Genomic DNA, 15154 nt, shown 5'->3' with positions numbered 1-15154 from the left:
ATCTTTATATCTCTGAAGGCATGTTACTTTTGTTTTGAGTTTTGTATTTATCACTACTCTTTTGGTCCTTATTTCAACGGCGGCGAAATTTTTATATGAGCTTTGTAATTTAGTTGTGCCCATCATTATTGTTTGGAACTTGCGGGTGGGTGAAACGTTTACATTTTCACAGGACTCACACAAGAATAATGCCGAAAGAAAAGAAGCACAAGAAAGATAGCCATGGAGATCGACATCGCAGCCATAAGCATAAATCGAAACATAAATCCAAATCAAAAAAGAAATACCGCTCCTCCTCTTCATCGTCATCCTCATCTTCCTCGTCAGAAGACGAGTCTATGCCTAAAAACATTCAACTCCTGAAAGCTTTGGAGGAGCGGCGCTTAATGGAAGAACGTGAGAAGAAACGCATGAAGGAAGAAATGAAAGCAAAAGAAACTCCCGAACAGAAACGTGAACGACGTTTACGAGAAAAGGAAGCTAAGGAGTTGAGACGTAAACAACGCATGGGCTGGGACAATGAATATCAAACATACACCGACCAGGACAATCCTTTTGGTGATTCAAATCTGACATCCACTTTTGTATGGTCTAAAAAGTTGCAGAAACAAGGTCTCAAAGATGCTCCCCTGCAAACGGTTGAAGCCATTAACCGGCAAAAGCAAATGGAAAATAAAATTGAGCTGGAAAAAGTAAAGAAGCGACGCTTGGAAAGAGAAAGGGAAAGACAACAACGGGAGGAGGAAATGATCTTACAACAAAGAGAAAAGGAGGCAGCCCAATTTCATGAATGGGAAAAGCAGGAAGATCAATTTCATTTGGAACAAGCACGTTTGCGGAGCGAAATACGTATTCAAGACGGTCGGGCAAAGCCCATTGATCTGCTTGCTCAATATATCAACGATTCAAAATTAGAAGATGCCATTGAGATGCAAATGCATGAACCCTACTTCATCCTCAATGGATTGAACATAAAGGATTTAGAAGATCTCTTGGTCGACATAAAAGTTTACATTGAACTGGAAAAGGGCGAACACATTGATTTTTGGAATGATATGACCATCATAGTTGAAGATGAACTGCATAAGCAAAGGAAACAAGCAGAGCATGACGAGGCCGTGAGTTCGCGCAGGGAAGGAATACACGAGAGTGTGGTTAAGGACGTCTCGGCCACGTTCCGCAACAAGACGATAACCCAACTAGATGAGTTAAGGGCCAAAATTGAGAGCAAAATCGATTCCCGCACTGAAGGCGTTGATATAAGTTATTGGGAAAATATTCTATCTCAACTCAAAGCTCATATGGCCAGGGCAAGACTTAGGGATCATCATCAAAAGAAATTGAGAGAGAAACTGGACCTGCTGAAAACCACATCGATCAAAGAAGAAGCGAAAGAACTTAGTTCAACTGAGTCTCCCCGCAACACAGACGTCAGAGATGAAGAAAATGAGGATACTGCGCCAGAACTTTTCGAAAGTGATTGTTTCGCACTGTACGATGAAGGTGGATATAGCCCTACGTACATACCATTTGAGTCGCAAGGATCACTTAATGTTATCGACGAAGAGGAAGATGAAATTAATTTGAAAACATTAAGACAACAGCTACTGGAAATAAACCAAGAGTCCAGCATGACACAAGAGTTGGCAAAAATGCGGCAGGAGGCGCGTAAGGGAATGTCCAATGATGAAGTTGAGTTTTCTGTTGAAATGCCATGCGACAACTCATTGGCCATACAATTGGCAACAGATAAGTATCGACCGCGTAAGCCTCGATATTTCAATCGAGTACACACCGGATTCGAATGGAATAAATACAATCAGACACATTACGATATGGATAATCCGCCACCCAAAATTGTACAAGGTTATAAATTCAATATATTCTACCCCGATTTGATTGACAAATCGAAAACTCCACAATATTTCCTCACACAATGTGAAGATAATCCGGATTTTGCAATTTTGCGATTTCGTGCCGGCCCACCTTACGAGGATATTGCCTTTAAAATTGTCCACCGTGAGTGGGAGTTCAGCTATAAACGTGGTTTTCGTTGCCAGTTTCATAACAATATATTTCAGTTGTGGTTCCATTTCAAACGTTATAGATATCGCAGATAAGTTTACAGTTTTAACAACTTTATTCAGTGTTTATTTTTAATTTATTTGAATGTATAAATGCAAATAAAATATTTTTAAATGTAACAGTGTTTTCCATTTATTTTTAAGACACTAGACCTTTTAAGTGAAATGAAAAATAGTTTTAAAAATTGACTCAGAAACTTCCTTTAAAAAGAGGATACGATTTTCACATTTAAAAGTATTTCTTAAAGACATCATTAAAAAAAATAAATAAATAAAATTCACGATTGAAACTTTTTTGTTAAAATTTCCTCTACGACAATTTTACTAAAGAATTTGAAATAGTAGTATAGAAAAGTACAGTCTTGAAAAATAGTTTCACAAATATTTAAAAAAATCTACGATAGTCTGGTTGTAAGAAATTCGATTCCTAACAGATTTATTTTAAAATAGTTTAAAAAATCCGCGTTTATTTGATAAAAGATGTCCAAAAAACATGTAAAAAAATTAACATATGATTGAAAAAATAATTTTAAAAATCCACGAATAACAGGTTAATAAAAATATATCTAGAAAATCAACGACCGTTAAAAAAAATATTTCAAGAAAATCTACAATCAAAAAACTGTGTTCAAAAAGTCCACGCAGAAAAAATTTATAAATAATATTAAAAAATGTTCGAGTGATACAATGCTTTTAAAAATACATCATTGAAAAAAATATTGCTAAAATTAGGAAGAAACAAGTAAAAAAGCTATAAGTTCGGCCGGACCGAACTTTGAATACCCTCCACCATTTGGAACAGCGCTGCTCAAGAAAACATATCTCTTTCCAGACAAATTTCTCTCTGCTTATTTAAATAAAGAAGAAAACAGTTTTAAGCCATTATTTATACAAATATTTTTTATTCATCTGCTTTATAAATTAATTTGGCAAATTTGGCAAATGGAATCGTAAAATATAAAGAAAAACAGAAAATTAATTTTCTCTTAAATTATCGGGAGGTATTGTTATATGGGGCTATACGAAGACATGGACTTACATGCCCCATTTTCAATACCAAAAGTCCTGCAGACATAATATACATTTGAGTAACATTTTATCAATCTACTTCATTTCGTTCGGAAGCTAGAGTGATTTCCACAGACGGATAGACAGACGGACATCGCTAAATCTACATAGAAGTAGGGTCTAAAATCTATAATTCGAGTTGTTACAAACAAACTATGGTGGAGGGTATAAAAATGACAAAAATCCACAAAAGATGGATTATTTAAAAAAAATCACGTTTGACAAGAACAACTACTGTACGTCACGGGTGTACGTTACGTTTCTATAACTAAACACTACGGGTCAGCTGTTTTCTTCAAAACCTCCCCTTTTACTTTCTCCAACCCCCTTACCTAACACTCTTTCTAATTTGTTTTCTACAACAAATCCAATGTCGATCACAGAGATAATGGTAGCTGATTTCTCCTCCACTCACCCTCTTTTTACTGCTAAAGAGAGTAAATTATAATCATGGTTTGTTAATCTTTTTTGTTAACTTTCAACTTAAAATTTCTTTATCTGTCGTTATGGAAATAGCAGCACCTTCTCAAGATTATCACCAATACTAAATTGTCCAAATAGTCCAATAAAAACGACGACGGTGCATTGGTGTTGAAGAAAATATTTTCAACTTTAATCTCAGTGTTCAGTTGTTTTTTGAAAGCCAAGTAACCAAGAGGGACGGTCGGTGCGTTCGCTTTGCTATCTTCGTTCCATTAACCAAGTAAACATTTACTTTATTTTAAGTGTTTAATCATAGTAAAGGTAAGGAGAGTAAAAGTTAAAGCAAAACGAAGAAAAGAGTAATGTGTAATAAAAGTAATATATTTTTAAAAGAATTAAAAAATTAATGTTCTCAAACATAGCTATTAGGAAAATATGGGCCGGTGAAATAGATCTCGGTTTTTTTTCTTAAAAAAAAAAAACAAATTTGGTGTTTAATGTAGAAATTTCATTAACGAATTTCAAAGTGATCAGTGCAATTTGAACTTTGAACCGGTTTCATTTAATATTATTCTGTTTTAATGTTTTGACTTTAAATCGTGTATTTTTGGCAAGTTAATTAATTTAATTGTAAACATTGTTGGTTTTTAATATGTTTTATTAAATTTTTATATGTGCATATTAATTTCCATGTTACAATTGATTTTTATTGGATGAACTTGAAATTCCCCTTGGGAGAAAAGCAAATGTGACTTAATGTGGGTATTTTAAGTGGAAATGCGGAGAATACCATTTTGGTCAGAATTGTAATACAAAAGAATAAAATATTGTCCGTGTGTCTTAAATGTCAAACAACGCAATGACATAAAATCGGGTGTCACAAAATACCATGAGGTTGTTTATGACCAACATTGTAAGCTATCAAAAGCTCACCCATAATTGATGGTAATATAAATATTTAATAGACCTACATTGTATGAATATTACAACATCCCTGGACTCCATTATGGTCAAGAATGGCACGTGAAATGGTTTCTTTCAGCTATGATACTTTCAGCTACCTATGGCTTTTGAACTGCCTTTGTATAAAATAAAATGAACTGCCGATCTGTTTTCGTGACTTCATAGTATATATATTGATCCAAACACACTTGAATTGAGTTCAATTTGGTAACTTTATCCTGAAATAAAGTCTAAGTTAAACAAGTTAGAAGATTTCATTCGGTGTTCCGTCAGTTATATACCCTCATCGAGAATCAGTGGTCAAATATTTTCCCTTATCGCACGCATGACCTAAGTTTGGTTTAAATATGCCTGCGGACCAAGTTTGAACTGTATCGGGTACTTTAAGCCTTTTGTGTAATCTGTATGAAAATCTGAAGTTTGGGGTGGGAATTACCCGAAATATTGTACCATTATTTATTCACACATAATCTAACATAGGCAGAAATGTTAGGACATGTGAAAGTTGAAGAAAATCGAGAGGTATTATTAAGAGAGTTATTATAATTTAAAAATAAGATTTTTGTGGGACATGTACATGAATGAGTGGACCAATATTGCTCATTTTTATACCCTCCACCATAGTATGGAGGGTATATTAAGTTTGTCTTTCCGTTTGTAACACCTCGAAATATACATTTTAGACCTCACAAATTATATATATATTCTTGATCAGCATTAAATTCTATGTCGATTTAGCGATGTCCGTTTGTCTGTCTGTCTGCTTTCGAACAAAATGAAGTAGATTGATAAAATTTTACTTAAATGTATATTATGGTCTGCAGGGCTTTTGGTATTGAAAATTGGCCATGTATCTCACCCTTTTGGTATAGCCAAAAGGATTTTAGCGACATTATTTACCGGAATTTTTTCAAATTTGGTATTTGAAGTTTGAAATTGATACTTGGGGGTGGTAAATAAAAACAAACTAGAAACATGTCAACCAAAGCTGAACTCGCTTGCGTCTACGCTTCCCTTGTCTTGGTCGATGATGATGTAGCCATCACTGGTGAAAAAATCTCGACTGTCTTGAAGGCCGCCAATGTCGAAGTTGAACCTTACTGGCCCGGTTTGTTCGCCAAGGCTTTGGAAGGTGTCAATGTTAAGGACTTGATCACCGCCATTGGATCCGGTGCTGGCGCTGCCCCAGCTGCTGCTGCTCTCCCGCCGCCGGTGGTGCTGCTCCCGCTGCTGAAGCCAAGAAGGAAGAAAATAAGAAGGAAGAAGAACCCGAAGAGTCCGATGATGATATGGGCTTCGCTCTCTTCGGTTAGATGGACAATTGTTTGTTTTTCTTTACCACCAACATGCCTAAGACAGAAAATTGCCTATGCAGATTTACGTCTTCGTATAGCCCCCACATAACGGTACCTCAAAATATTCGGTAATTTGATGATTTTAGCGACATTATTAACCGGAATTGTTTCAAATTTTGTATTTGAAATTCGTAATGAATACTGCAGCCTAAGGCAGAAAATTGTCTGTGTAGGTCCACATTTTGGTATAGCCCCCGTATAATAGTACCTCCCTATATTGATGATTTTATCTACATTATTCAGCAATTTTAGCATTTGAATATTGGAATGACTTATGACAAACGTTGCCCATGCAGTTCCACGTCGTCGTGTAGACCCTAATATAACAGACTTAATATAACAGCATTTTTAACGGATTTTATGTTTATTATTTTTTTTTTTTTTTTTGAAAATTGCCAAATTTGTTTCAAATGTTGGAGGGTATACAAAGTTCGGCCCGGCCGAACTTACATCTTTTTTACTTGTTTAACTTTGTCATTCCATTTGTAACCCCTCGAAATACTTATGTCTGACCCAGCAAAGTATATATGTATATTCTTGATCAGCGTAAAATTCTAAGTCGATTAAGAGTCGATCTATGCCTTATATAAATATTGCGATGTACCAAGTTTGAACTATATCAGGCACATCGTTATATTTTTATAAGGTAAGGATCAAAACTAGATAATTTTGACCTGAAATACTGGAGTTTGTATAATGAAACTTTTCTATCGAAAATTAGATTAAGTTAAAATATGGACATTACCGGTACACTTCTTTTGGTACGTCCACAAAAACCGTCAATATTTTGAAAAATCATTAACCACAAATATACATCAAATATACCGCCTTCGTATCGTCTCACAGAAACAGGTTCATATTATTAACACAATTTTGTTTTTCTTTCAGTGCAAAAAATGGCAACTCTATTACCTGGAAATATTTTGTACGGTGGACCCGTTACTGGCACAGAGACCAAGCAATATAAGTCATTGGGCCACTATGCTATGGAAAAATATAAAAGTTTTGGAACCCAAACCGTTTTGGTAAATTAATTTAATTTTGCATGCATACATATTTACTTTAGAATACATTGGAGGCTTTAGTATTTGGACTGAATTGAATAAAGAAAGAAAGAAAACATTTGCAAGTCATATAACGAAAGACCTTATGTGTTAATATCAAAACATTTGCAGTTTGAACCTGATAATAAGTATAAAATTTCTAACCGAGCGATATGATAACCAACAAGATGATAAAGTTGAGAGTATGAACAAAGAGCAACATTGTAAGCAAGTACTTTCAACTAAACTATGGTTTTGATAATTCTAATAATTTCATGGGGGTAGTTGGCTAGTGCTATTTTAATTATGTATGGGTGTATATTTATTATTGTCATGTCAATTATATGCATAAACAAAATGCAGGTGGACTAACATGCAATAAATTATTGAGGTATGGATCAAAGTCTTTTTATTAATTTGTTACACATATATATGACATAAAATTAGTATTTTAAAGCAATGAAGAATAGATTCGTCAAATTTAAATGCAATTAAAATTTTCAAGTTTTGGGTAATTTTTTGATGGAGGTTTGCGTAATATATTAGTTCCATACCTATATTTTAAGTAGGTTTACAGGGTGAGATAAAAAAACTACAATTTACATTTTTTTTTTTAAATCAAACGACCAATGAAATCTTCACACGCTGTTGCTGTTTTCTTCCGTCCACTTCCTTGACGTCGGGCTACGCTATCAGTATCACGGTAACGAGCGATGGTACGCGACACATAAGATTTATTCACATTTAAATGCTGGAGTGATTTAACGATAGCCACTTGTAGTTTTCCAGCCAAATATAAAGAAATCACACTTTCACGCTTGAATTCTATCACGAATAACTTTTTTCTGGAAAATTCTCACCAAAAGACTTTTGTACGCTTGTAAACAATATAATATGCTGTCACTGGAATAATTTTAACAGCTGTCGGACGAGTGGCTTAGAAGTTTGTTGCAGTTTTTTCATTTCACCTTGTATAATGTTTTTTATGTGGTATTTGTTTTATTTATATTTTTCTTAAATCTGACTTCCTTTTCAGCCAATGTGATTTATGGTCATTACGAATCTTTTACGGAATAACTTAAAACATTTACAATTTATACTAAAAAATATTCCTTGTAAGATTTAGGGTAGGACCACCTAATACAATGTTTTCATATTATGCTGCTTTAATAGGCTAGGCAAAGACTATTTTTCTCAGAAAATCATACCCAAAACCTTGATATTTTTGACTCCTTTTATCGATTTCTTTTCCAGATCGATGCTGTTACAGGCCAAGAATACTCGGCTGAATATATGTACAAATCGATTGTACGATTGGCCCACGTAATGAAATATCTTGGTGTTAAAAGCAATGATGTTGTCGGTTTATCCAGTGAAAATCGCTTGGAATATGCCATTACTTTATTTGCTGCCTTTGTTGTAAACGCTACTGTGGCTCCATTGAATGTTACATATTCTGAGCGTAAGTATAAAATTGCCTCTAAAATTAAATTTCATTTAAATAATAAATAATTTTTTCTTTTCAGGTGAGGTACATCATGCCATTAATCTATCCAAACCTAAAGTAATGTTCGCCTCAAAAATGACAATCGATCGTATTGCTAAGGTGGCTAAAAATAATTCCTTTGTTAAGAAACTTGTTGTTTTCGGCAATGATTCCACCAGCTCCCATGTACTTGCATTCGATGCACTAATGAAAAGCGATAAAATTCCTTCGCAAGATACATTCGAATGTGAAATTGCCAATAAAGATGATGATGTAGCCTTAATTGTGTGCTCGTCTGGCACTACTGGCTTGCCCAAGGGTGTACAGTTAACTCAATCAAATATTTTGAGCACGATCGATTCTCAATTGTAAGTATAAATTGAAAAGAAAATATAGTTTTTTGGCGAGGTTTTATACCTAAAAACTAATTAGAAGATTCGAATAGCTACCTTAGAAATAATTAAAATATTTAAAACGATTCGAAAAGCAAAATAATCTCCTATACTCTACTCTTTTACACATTAATTTTTATGTTATTATAACACATGAGCTGTTTCTCTGAAACATTTTGAAATCTTTTTCTGTCGAATAACACATGCCTAAAAGGTTTAAAAAATTTATGTATTATTTACTATGCATTAGTAATTCAAATGAATAATTTATTTATAATCCTTTTACCGAAACAAACATACGCCTTACCATGGTACAATAATCACCTATAGTGGGATTTTCTAACTCATTTTTTGAGGGACCGATAACTTACTTTATTTTGGTCGCTAACTTGCCCAAAAATTTCGTCAATTACAACAATTTTAAGCTTTTAAATTTTAACGACTTTTGTCGGTAGCTCGAAAATGAGGTAGAGAATCCCACTACTGAATACAATTTCTTCTTATGTCTTATGTAATTCATTTATTTTTCTTAATAATATTAATATATCTAAATCAGAATTGTTTATTAAAAAAAATATATTTCCATGTTTTCTTTTTTCAGGGAACCAACTGCTCTGCCATTGGGAGAAATGAAAATGTTAACTGTTATTCCATGGTTCCATGCTTTCGGCTGCCTAACATTGATTACTACTGGCTGTATGGGTGCTGTTTTGGTTTACTTACCCAAATTTGAGGATCATCTCTTCTTGAGTGCCATTGAAAAGTATCGCATCATGATGGCCTTTATGGTGCCACCATTAATGGTCTTCCTTGCCAAACATCCCATTGTTGAGAAATACGATTTGTCTTCGTTAATGGTGCTGTTGTGCGGTGCAGCTCCACTCAGTAAAGAAACTGAAGATCAAATTAAAGAACGCATTGGTGTGCCAATTATTCGTCAAGGTTACGGCCTCAGTGAGTCTACATTAAGTTTGATTGTACAAAATGACAATGCCTGTAAGCCTGGCAGTGTTGGCGCATTGAAGGTTGGTCTTTATGCCAAGGTAATTGACACGGAGACCGGAAAAGTTTTGGGACCAAATCAACGCGGTGAGCTGTGTTTCAAGGGTGATTGTATTATGAAGGGTTATATTGGTGATACCAAATCAACTCAAAGCGCCATTATTGATGGTTGGCTACACACGGGTGATATTGGTTATTTTGATGATGATTTTGAATTCTTTATTGTTGATCGCATCAAGGAATTGATTAAATACAAAGGCTTCCAAGTACCACCAGCTGAAATTGAAGCTTTGTTGTTAACCCATCCAAAAATTAAAGATGCCGCAGTCATTGGCAAGCCCGACGAAGAAGCTGGAGAATTACCTTTGGCTTTTGTTGTGAAGCAAGCCAATGTTGACTTAAGTGAAAAGGAAGTCATTGATTTTGTGGCTGAACGGGCATCTCCCGCCAAGAAACTGCGTGGTGGTGTCATTTTTGTTGATGAGATCCCCAAGAATCCTAGTGGCAAGATTTTAAGACGTGTTCTTCGTGATATGCTCAAAAAGAAACCCAAGTCAAAATTGTAAATTAATAGCCGTAATTCTGAAAAGTGTACATATTTTCTAAAAAAAAAAACAAAAACAAAATGGATAACCAAAGTAAACGGAAGGTTCAATGAAATTTACCTGATTAGCTAAATAATAGGGTGCAATTTAAATTATAAACTAATACACAACTGAATGGAAAGGTTTATTTTTAAACTTAAATTTCCATAGGTAAATTTTAATTCTTTTAATAAAGTTTGTAACTTTAAAAAAAAATAATACAAAAGCATTTTTATTTATTTCAAAAGAGAGTAGGAACTTAATACGCAGGAAGTTCAAAGTCAAAATCTTTTTATTTGCTTTTAAAAAGTGTTTTCGATAAAAAAAACAATACATTCAAACATAGTCTGTTTAGGTTTCATTTAAAGTTTTCATTTATTTAGTACATTTTCTTGACGTCACTCTTCGTTAATACATAAAATCTAATAATTTTCTGTTCTTTTATTTGATTTTAAACTATGAAGATAATGTTAACGTGAGTTTGTATGGAAATATGCATACAAACATATATATAAGTAATAAATACGCTGCGTGTGTGTGTTTTGTGAATTATAAATCTATTATTTTTCTAGTTGTATTTTGCAACTTTTTAACCAATATAATATATTTTTTTAATTAGCACTAAATATTTAATCTAATTTTTTTGCTAAATAGTTACAACAGAAATTTCCTACAGGAAATAATATATGTGTGTGTATGTATAATTTTCTTTCTTTTCATATTTGTAATAAAAAACGTTTTACTTTCATTTCGCCAAAGGATCGTCGATTGTTATAACATTGAAGCATTTGTTCGTTCTTGTTTTTTTGGTTTTTTTTTTATTCTTTAGTAATTGTGTTCTTGGTGACATGAAAAAATTGACCCATTATTACCGAATTTTCAATGAATTATTGTAGAAGTTATGCATTTGTTATTCTAAAATACAAATAAGGAATAACAATAAAACATCAATTTCAGGGAATTATTTAATGTGTAAAAAGAAAATAATCGCTTATGATCGAAAACTGCTTAAATATGGGATATGTTACGATGAAGGCTTTAAAAACTCCGCTCTGTCTACATTTAAAGAAATATCAAGAAACTTTAGGGAATGTTTCAACTGGAAAAGGTTGTCCTGAAATCTCTTATAAATTGAAATCTAAAGATAGAAATTACCAAGGTAGACAAAAGCTAAGAAGCGGGTACAATGCAGCCGCTCGTGTTTTATAGAATGCCCAAGTTATTGTATTGTGTACGACATTTGAAAACAATGTAGGAAGCCTTTTAGACTGTGGTAGGGGCCATGGAAATCAAAAAAATGAATCTAGACTAGGCTGGATAGAAATTTCTGTGTAATCAAGGAAAATGTATTAACTATTAATACAAATATCGCGACAGTGAATATCTATGAAGACAGTCAAATGGCTCTTAAAGTCTTCTAATCATTCAAAAATATATATTTCTTATTATTTATGTATGATAAAACTACAACCAACTTCAGACTGCTGTCATTTCCAAGCCACTCGTTTGACAGCTGTTAAAATTATTAAAAATTGTTAAAATTATTATTATTAGTGACAGCTCATTATATTGTTTACAAGCGTGCAAAAGCATTTTGGTGAGAATTTTCAAGAAGAAAAGTTATTCGTGATGGAATTCAAGCGTGGTAGTGTGATTTCTTTATATTTGGCTGGAAAACCACAAGTGGCTATCGTTAGAGCACTCCAGCATTTAAATGTTAATAAATCTTTTGTGTGTCGTACCATCGCTCGTTAGCCTGATACTGTTAGCGTAGCCCGACGTCAAGGAAGTGGACGGAAGAAAACAGCAACATCAGCAGAATTGGTTCGAAATGTAAAGAAGCGCCTTGATCGAAACTCAGTGACCGAAAAATGGTTCGTGAGCTGAACATATCGCAATATTCCATTCCGCAAAAATGAGCTCGGGGTAAAGTCATTGAAATTCCAAAAAGTGAAAGAACTTACACCGCAACGGAAAGAAAATAGACTCGAAAGAGCTAAAGAGTTGCTTCTCTTGGCGGAAAGTGGTGAACTGCCGAATTTGGTTTTCTCCGATGAGAAAACATTCTTTGACAAGCAGTCCGGATCTCCGGATACCAATCCGTTGGACTATTGTGTCTGGAGTATTTGGGAAAGCAAGGTTGGCACTAAAAATACCAAAGTGTCGATCAGCTCAAGCAAACGCTTCGCCGGGAATGGGCCAAAATACCGCAGAGCAACATTCGGGCAGCTTGTGACGAATTTATTGGCCGTCCCAGGTCATAATTCGTCCCAAAGGAAAATCTAAAATCTAATTCGTCCCAAAAGAAATCAAATCTAAACTTTATTTAATAAAATAAAAAAATGTAAAAATGTTTGACTGTATTGCGTTTTTTTTCCTCACCCTGTATGTTGCAATTGAAAAGCCTTTTTGGTCAATAAGTATCACAACTAACGAAACCCCAACCGAAAATTTGCATACTGTTTTGCATTTGTGCTGGGTATTTGATAGCCTTTTCATTGCAACATATAAATATATTAAATGAAATTGCAGAAACCAGTTGCAGTCTGTGTACCTAAAGTTTATCGACTGACTAATGAGAAGGAGTGCTATAGTGTGTACCGAAAGGTTATCGACTGACTAATGAGAAGGAGTGCCACCTATAACAATGCATTTTACATGAACACTTCAGTTAAAGTTTTAATGCTTATTCAATAATTCTAGAATATCTAGAAAAAAGAATTGCATGTCTTGCAGTTTTGTTTTTCAATACCCGTATGAGTTGGGGGGCATTATAAGTTTGATTGAGCCGAGGATATCCTGGGCATAGGATTTTACATATGGATCTTCCTATCTCACCGAGCTGTGTGGATGTGTCCATCTGTCTGTCCATGGTAATTTGTATTCACGCTACAGGTCGCATTTATCTAACGATCCTAACAAAATTTCGCATGAAGGTAGGTGTAAAGTCCGAATAGAAGAAGATATTATCGCAAGGTTGTTAGAGGTTTAAGACTTTGATAGTTCTTAACAATTCAGAATTCTCTCGAGATAAAAAGGATAATGCCCATGGTACAATAAGAACAGCTTCGTAAAACTAACGAAATACAGCCCTGAAGCTATGCCCGCTTCCTGTCAGAATTATTTCAAATTATATCCAATAAGTTGTTTTCATTTATTTTATATTTCTTGTTCATTTTTAAAATGCGTCAAATAGCGCGAAAGATGAATGAAATGCCTGGATGTTCTCTCAAAAATATGACCCTTAGTGTTCAATCTTTCAATTCCGTGGCAAATCTGGTTAAAATCATTAATGCGCACCCCGCAATCTATGTTTCTTCCAATCATTGATTTTGATATTTTGTTTTTATTTTTCAAAACAATACGAATACGAACTTCAAATATCAAATTCAAAACAATTTCGGTGAATAATGTCGTGGACCTGCACAAACAATTTTCTGTCATAGGCTGTAGTATTCAATACAACTTCAAATACCAAATTTTAAACAATTTCGGTGAATAATGTTGCTAAAATCATCAAAATACCGGATATCGGGGGACCTACATAACTCATTTTCAATACCAAAAGTCCCGTAGACATAATATACATTTGAGTAAAATTTTATCAATCTACTTCATTTCGTTCTGAAGCTAGTGCGATTTCCGCAGACGGACGTACATCGCTAAATCGACATAGAATTTTATGCTGATCAAGAATATATACTTTATATGGGGTCTAAAATGTATATTTCGGAGTGTTACAAACGGAATGACAAACTTAATATACCCTCCATACTATGGTGGAGGGTAAAAAAACTACCAATTGCACTTTCACATTGTTTTTTTTTTAATTTTTGCACCCGCTCGGTTATATACCATAAAAATTATTAGAATTGAAAAATTTAAATCAATGTCCCTATTTAAATTTTTACTTGTCTTTTCATGTCAACACAATTTTTTAGTTTTATTAACACATTTGTTTCGGTTCGCTAATATATTTGGTGTAATAACTTTCTTTTTTAATTTATATAAATATATTTCATTTGTGAATATTTCAACTTTTTATAAATAGAGATTTTTTTTCTTAATTTCTTTGTTTGGTTGTAAGGTAAATTATTAACAGTTTGTATATAATTTTGAAATTTGTTTATGTATTGTTCCGTTTACAATTATTGTAATTTTATTATTCGATATTAGACTGTACATTAGTAAAGAGGAAGAGGGATCGAGGAGGCTGTAGAAAAAACATTTGAATATTAAAGGTTTGTTATGAAGCCGGGGGTACAATAAAAATATTGTGGTGGAAAAGAGAAAATTTTGGAAATTTGTTGGTTGTTGTTAAATATGAAGTTTGATTATTTTGTAATATTGTTTCACCACATTATCATTATAATATCCTTATTTGCAATTTTTGTAGCATACTGGATTATTGATATAGATAGATATAGACTCTTGAAATATGTATATCTGTTGAAACCGATCGGAGAAAAAAATATGATCCAAAACTAAAAATCTAAATATGTATATAGAATGTTTTCTGTTGAATACAAAAAATAGTCATAGCAATAAATACAAATTAATAAATAAATGAAATAAGTAGTTCTTATATTAAACTTATCGAACTGATTTCTAATGCAGATGTTAACATGTAAAATTCTAATTTTGTATTATACAATATGTATAAATCATCTTCTTTGGTAATAAATTTGATAAGTTGTTATTTATGTTATTAATTTGTCAAAATAAAAAAAAAAAACATTATTTCCTTATACTAA

At 33.3% G+C, this 15154-nt stretch overlaps 2 protein-coding genes and 1 pseudogene across 3 annotated transcripts; all 3 read left to right on the top strand.

Moving 5' to 3' along the window:
• The first annotated feature begins 107 nt into the window (after positions 1–107).
• On the top strand, positions 108–2204 carry LOC131801542 (splicing factor Cactin-like). Its single transcript, XM_059120313.1, has one exon. The coding sequence runs from the start codon at positions 189–191 to the stop codon at positions 2118–2120; it is 1932 nt and encodes a 643-aa protein (XP_058976296.1). The 5' UTR covers positions 108–188; the 3' UTR covers positions 2121–2204.
• Positions 2205–3683: 1479 nt separating this feature from the next.
• On the top strand, positions 3684–10442 carry LOC101894054 (uncharacterized). Of its 2 annotated transcripts, none has more exons than XM_005188552.4 (5): positions 3684–3896; positions 6782–6918; positions 8191–8398; positions 8463–8790; positions 9416–10442. In XM_005188552.4, the coding sequence occupies exons 2-5, from the start codon at positions 6790–6792 to the stop codon at positions 10380–10382; spliced, it is 1632 nt and encodes a 543-aa protein (XP_005188609.1). In that variant the 5' UTR covers positions 3684–3896; positions 6782–6789; the 3' UTR covers positions 10383–10442. The 2 variants fall into 2 exon arrangements, with proteins under 2 accessions (XP_005188609.1, XP_058976294.1); XM_059120311.1 differs by lacking the exon at positions 3684–3896 and adding an exon at positions 3897–3941.
• On the top strand, positions 5470–5885 carry LOC101893880 (large ribosomal subunit protein P1-like; annotated as a pseudogene).
• Positions 10443–15154: the final 4712 nt, after the last annotated feature.

This window comes from Musca domestica, unplaced genomic scaffold, assembly GCF_030504385.1.
Source record: "Musca domestica strain aabys unplaced genomic scaffold, Musca_domestica.polishedcontigs.V.1.1 167, whole genome shotgun sequence".
NCBI lineage: Eukaryota > Metazoa > Arthropoda > Insecta > Diptera > Muscidae > Musca > Musca domestica.
This window is presented reverse-complemented; position numbering and strand designations above follow the sequence as displayed.

Coding starts and splice junctions, on each gene's coding strand:
- LOC131801542 (XM_059120313.1), top strand. CDS start 189: ATGCCGAAAGAAAAGAAGCACAAGAAAGATAGCCATGGAGATCGACAT.
- LOC101894054 (XM_059120311.1), top strand. Junction 6,919..8,190: donor TTGGAACCCAAACCGTTTTG/GTAAATTAATTT, acceptor TTTCTTTTCCAG/ATCGATGCTGTTACAGGCCA. Junction 8,399..8,462: donor GAATGTTACATATTCTGAGC/GTAAGTATAAAA, acceptor TTTTCTTTTCAG/GTGAGGTACATCATGCCATT.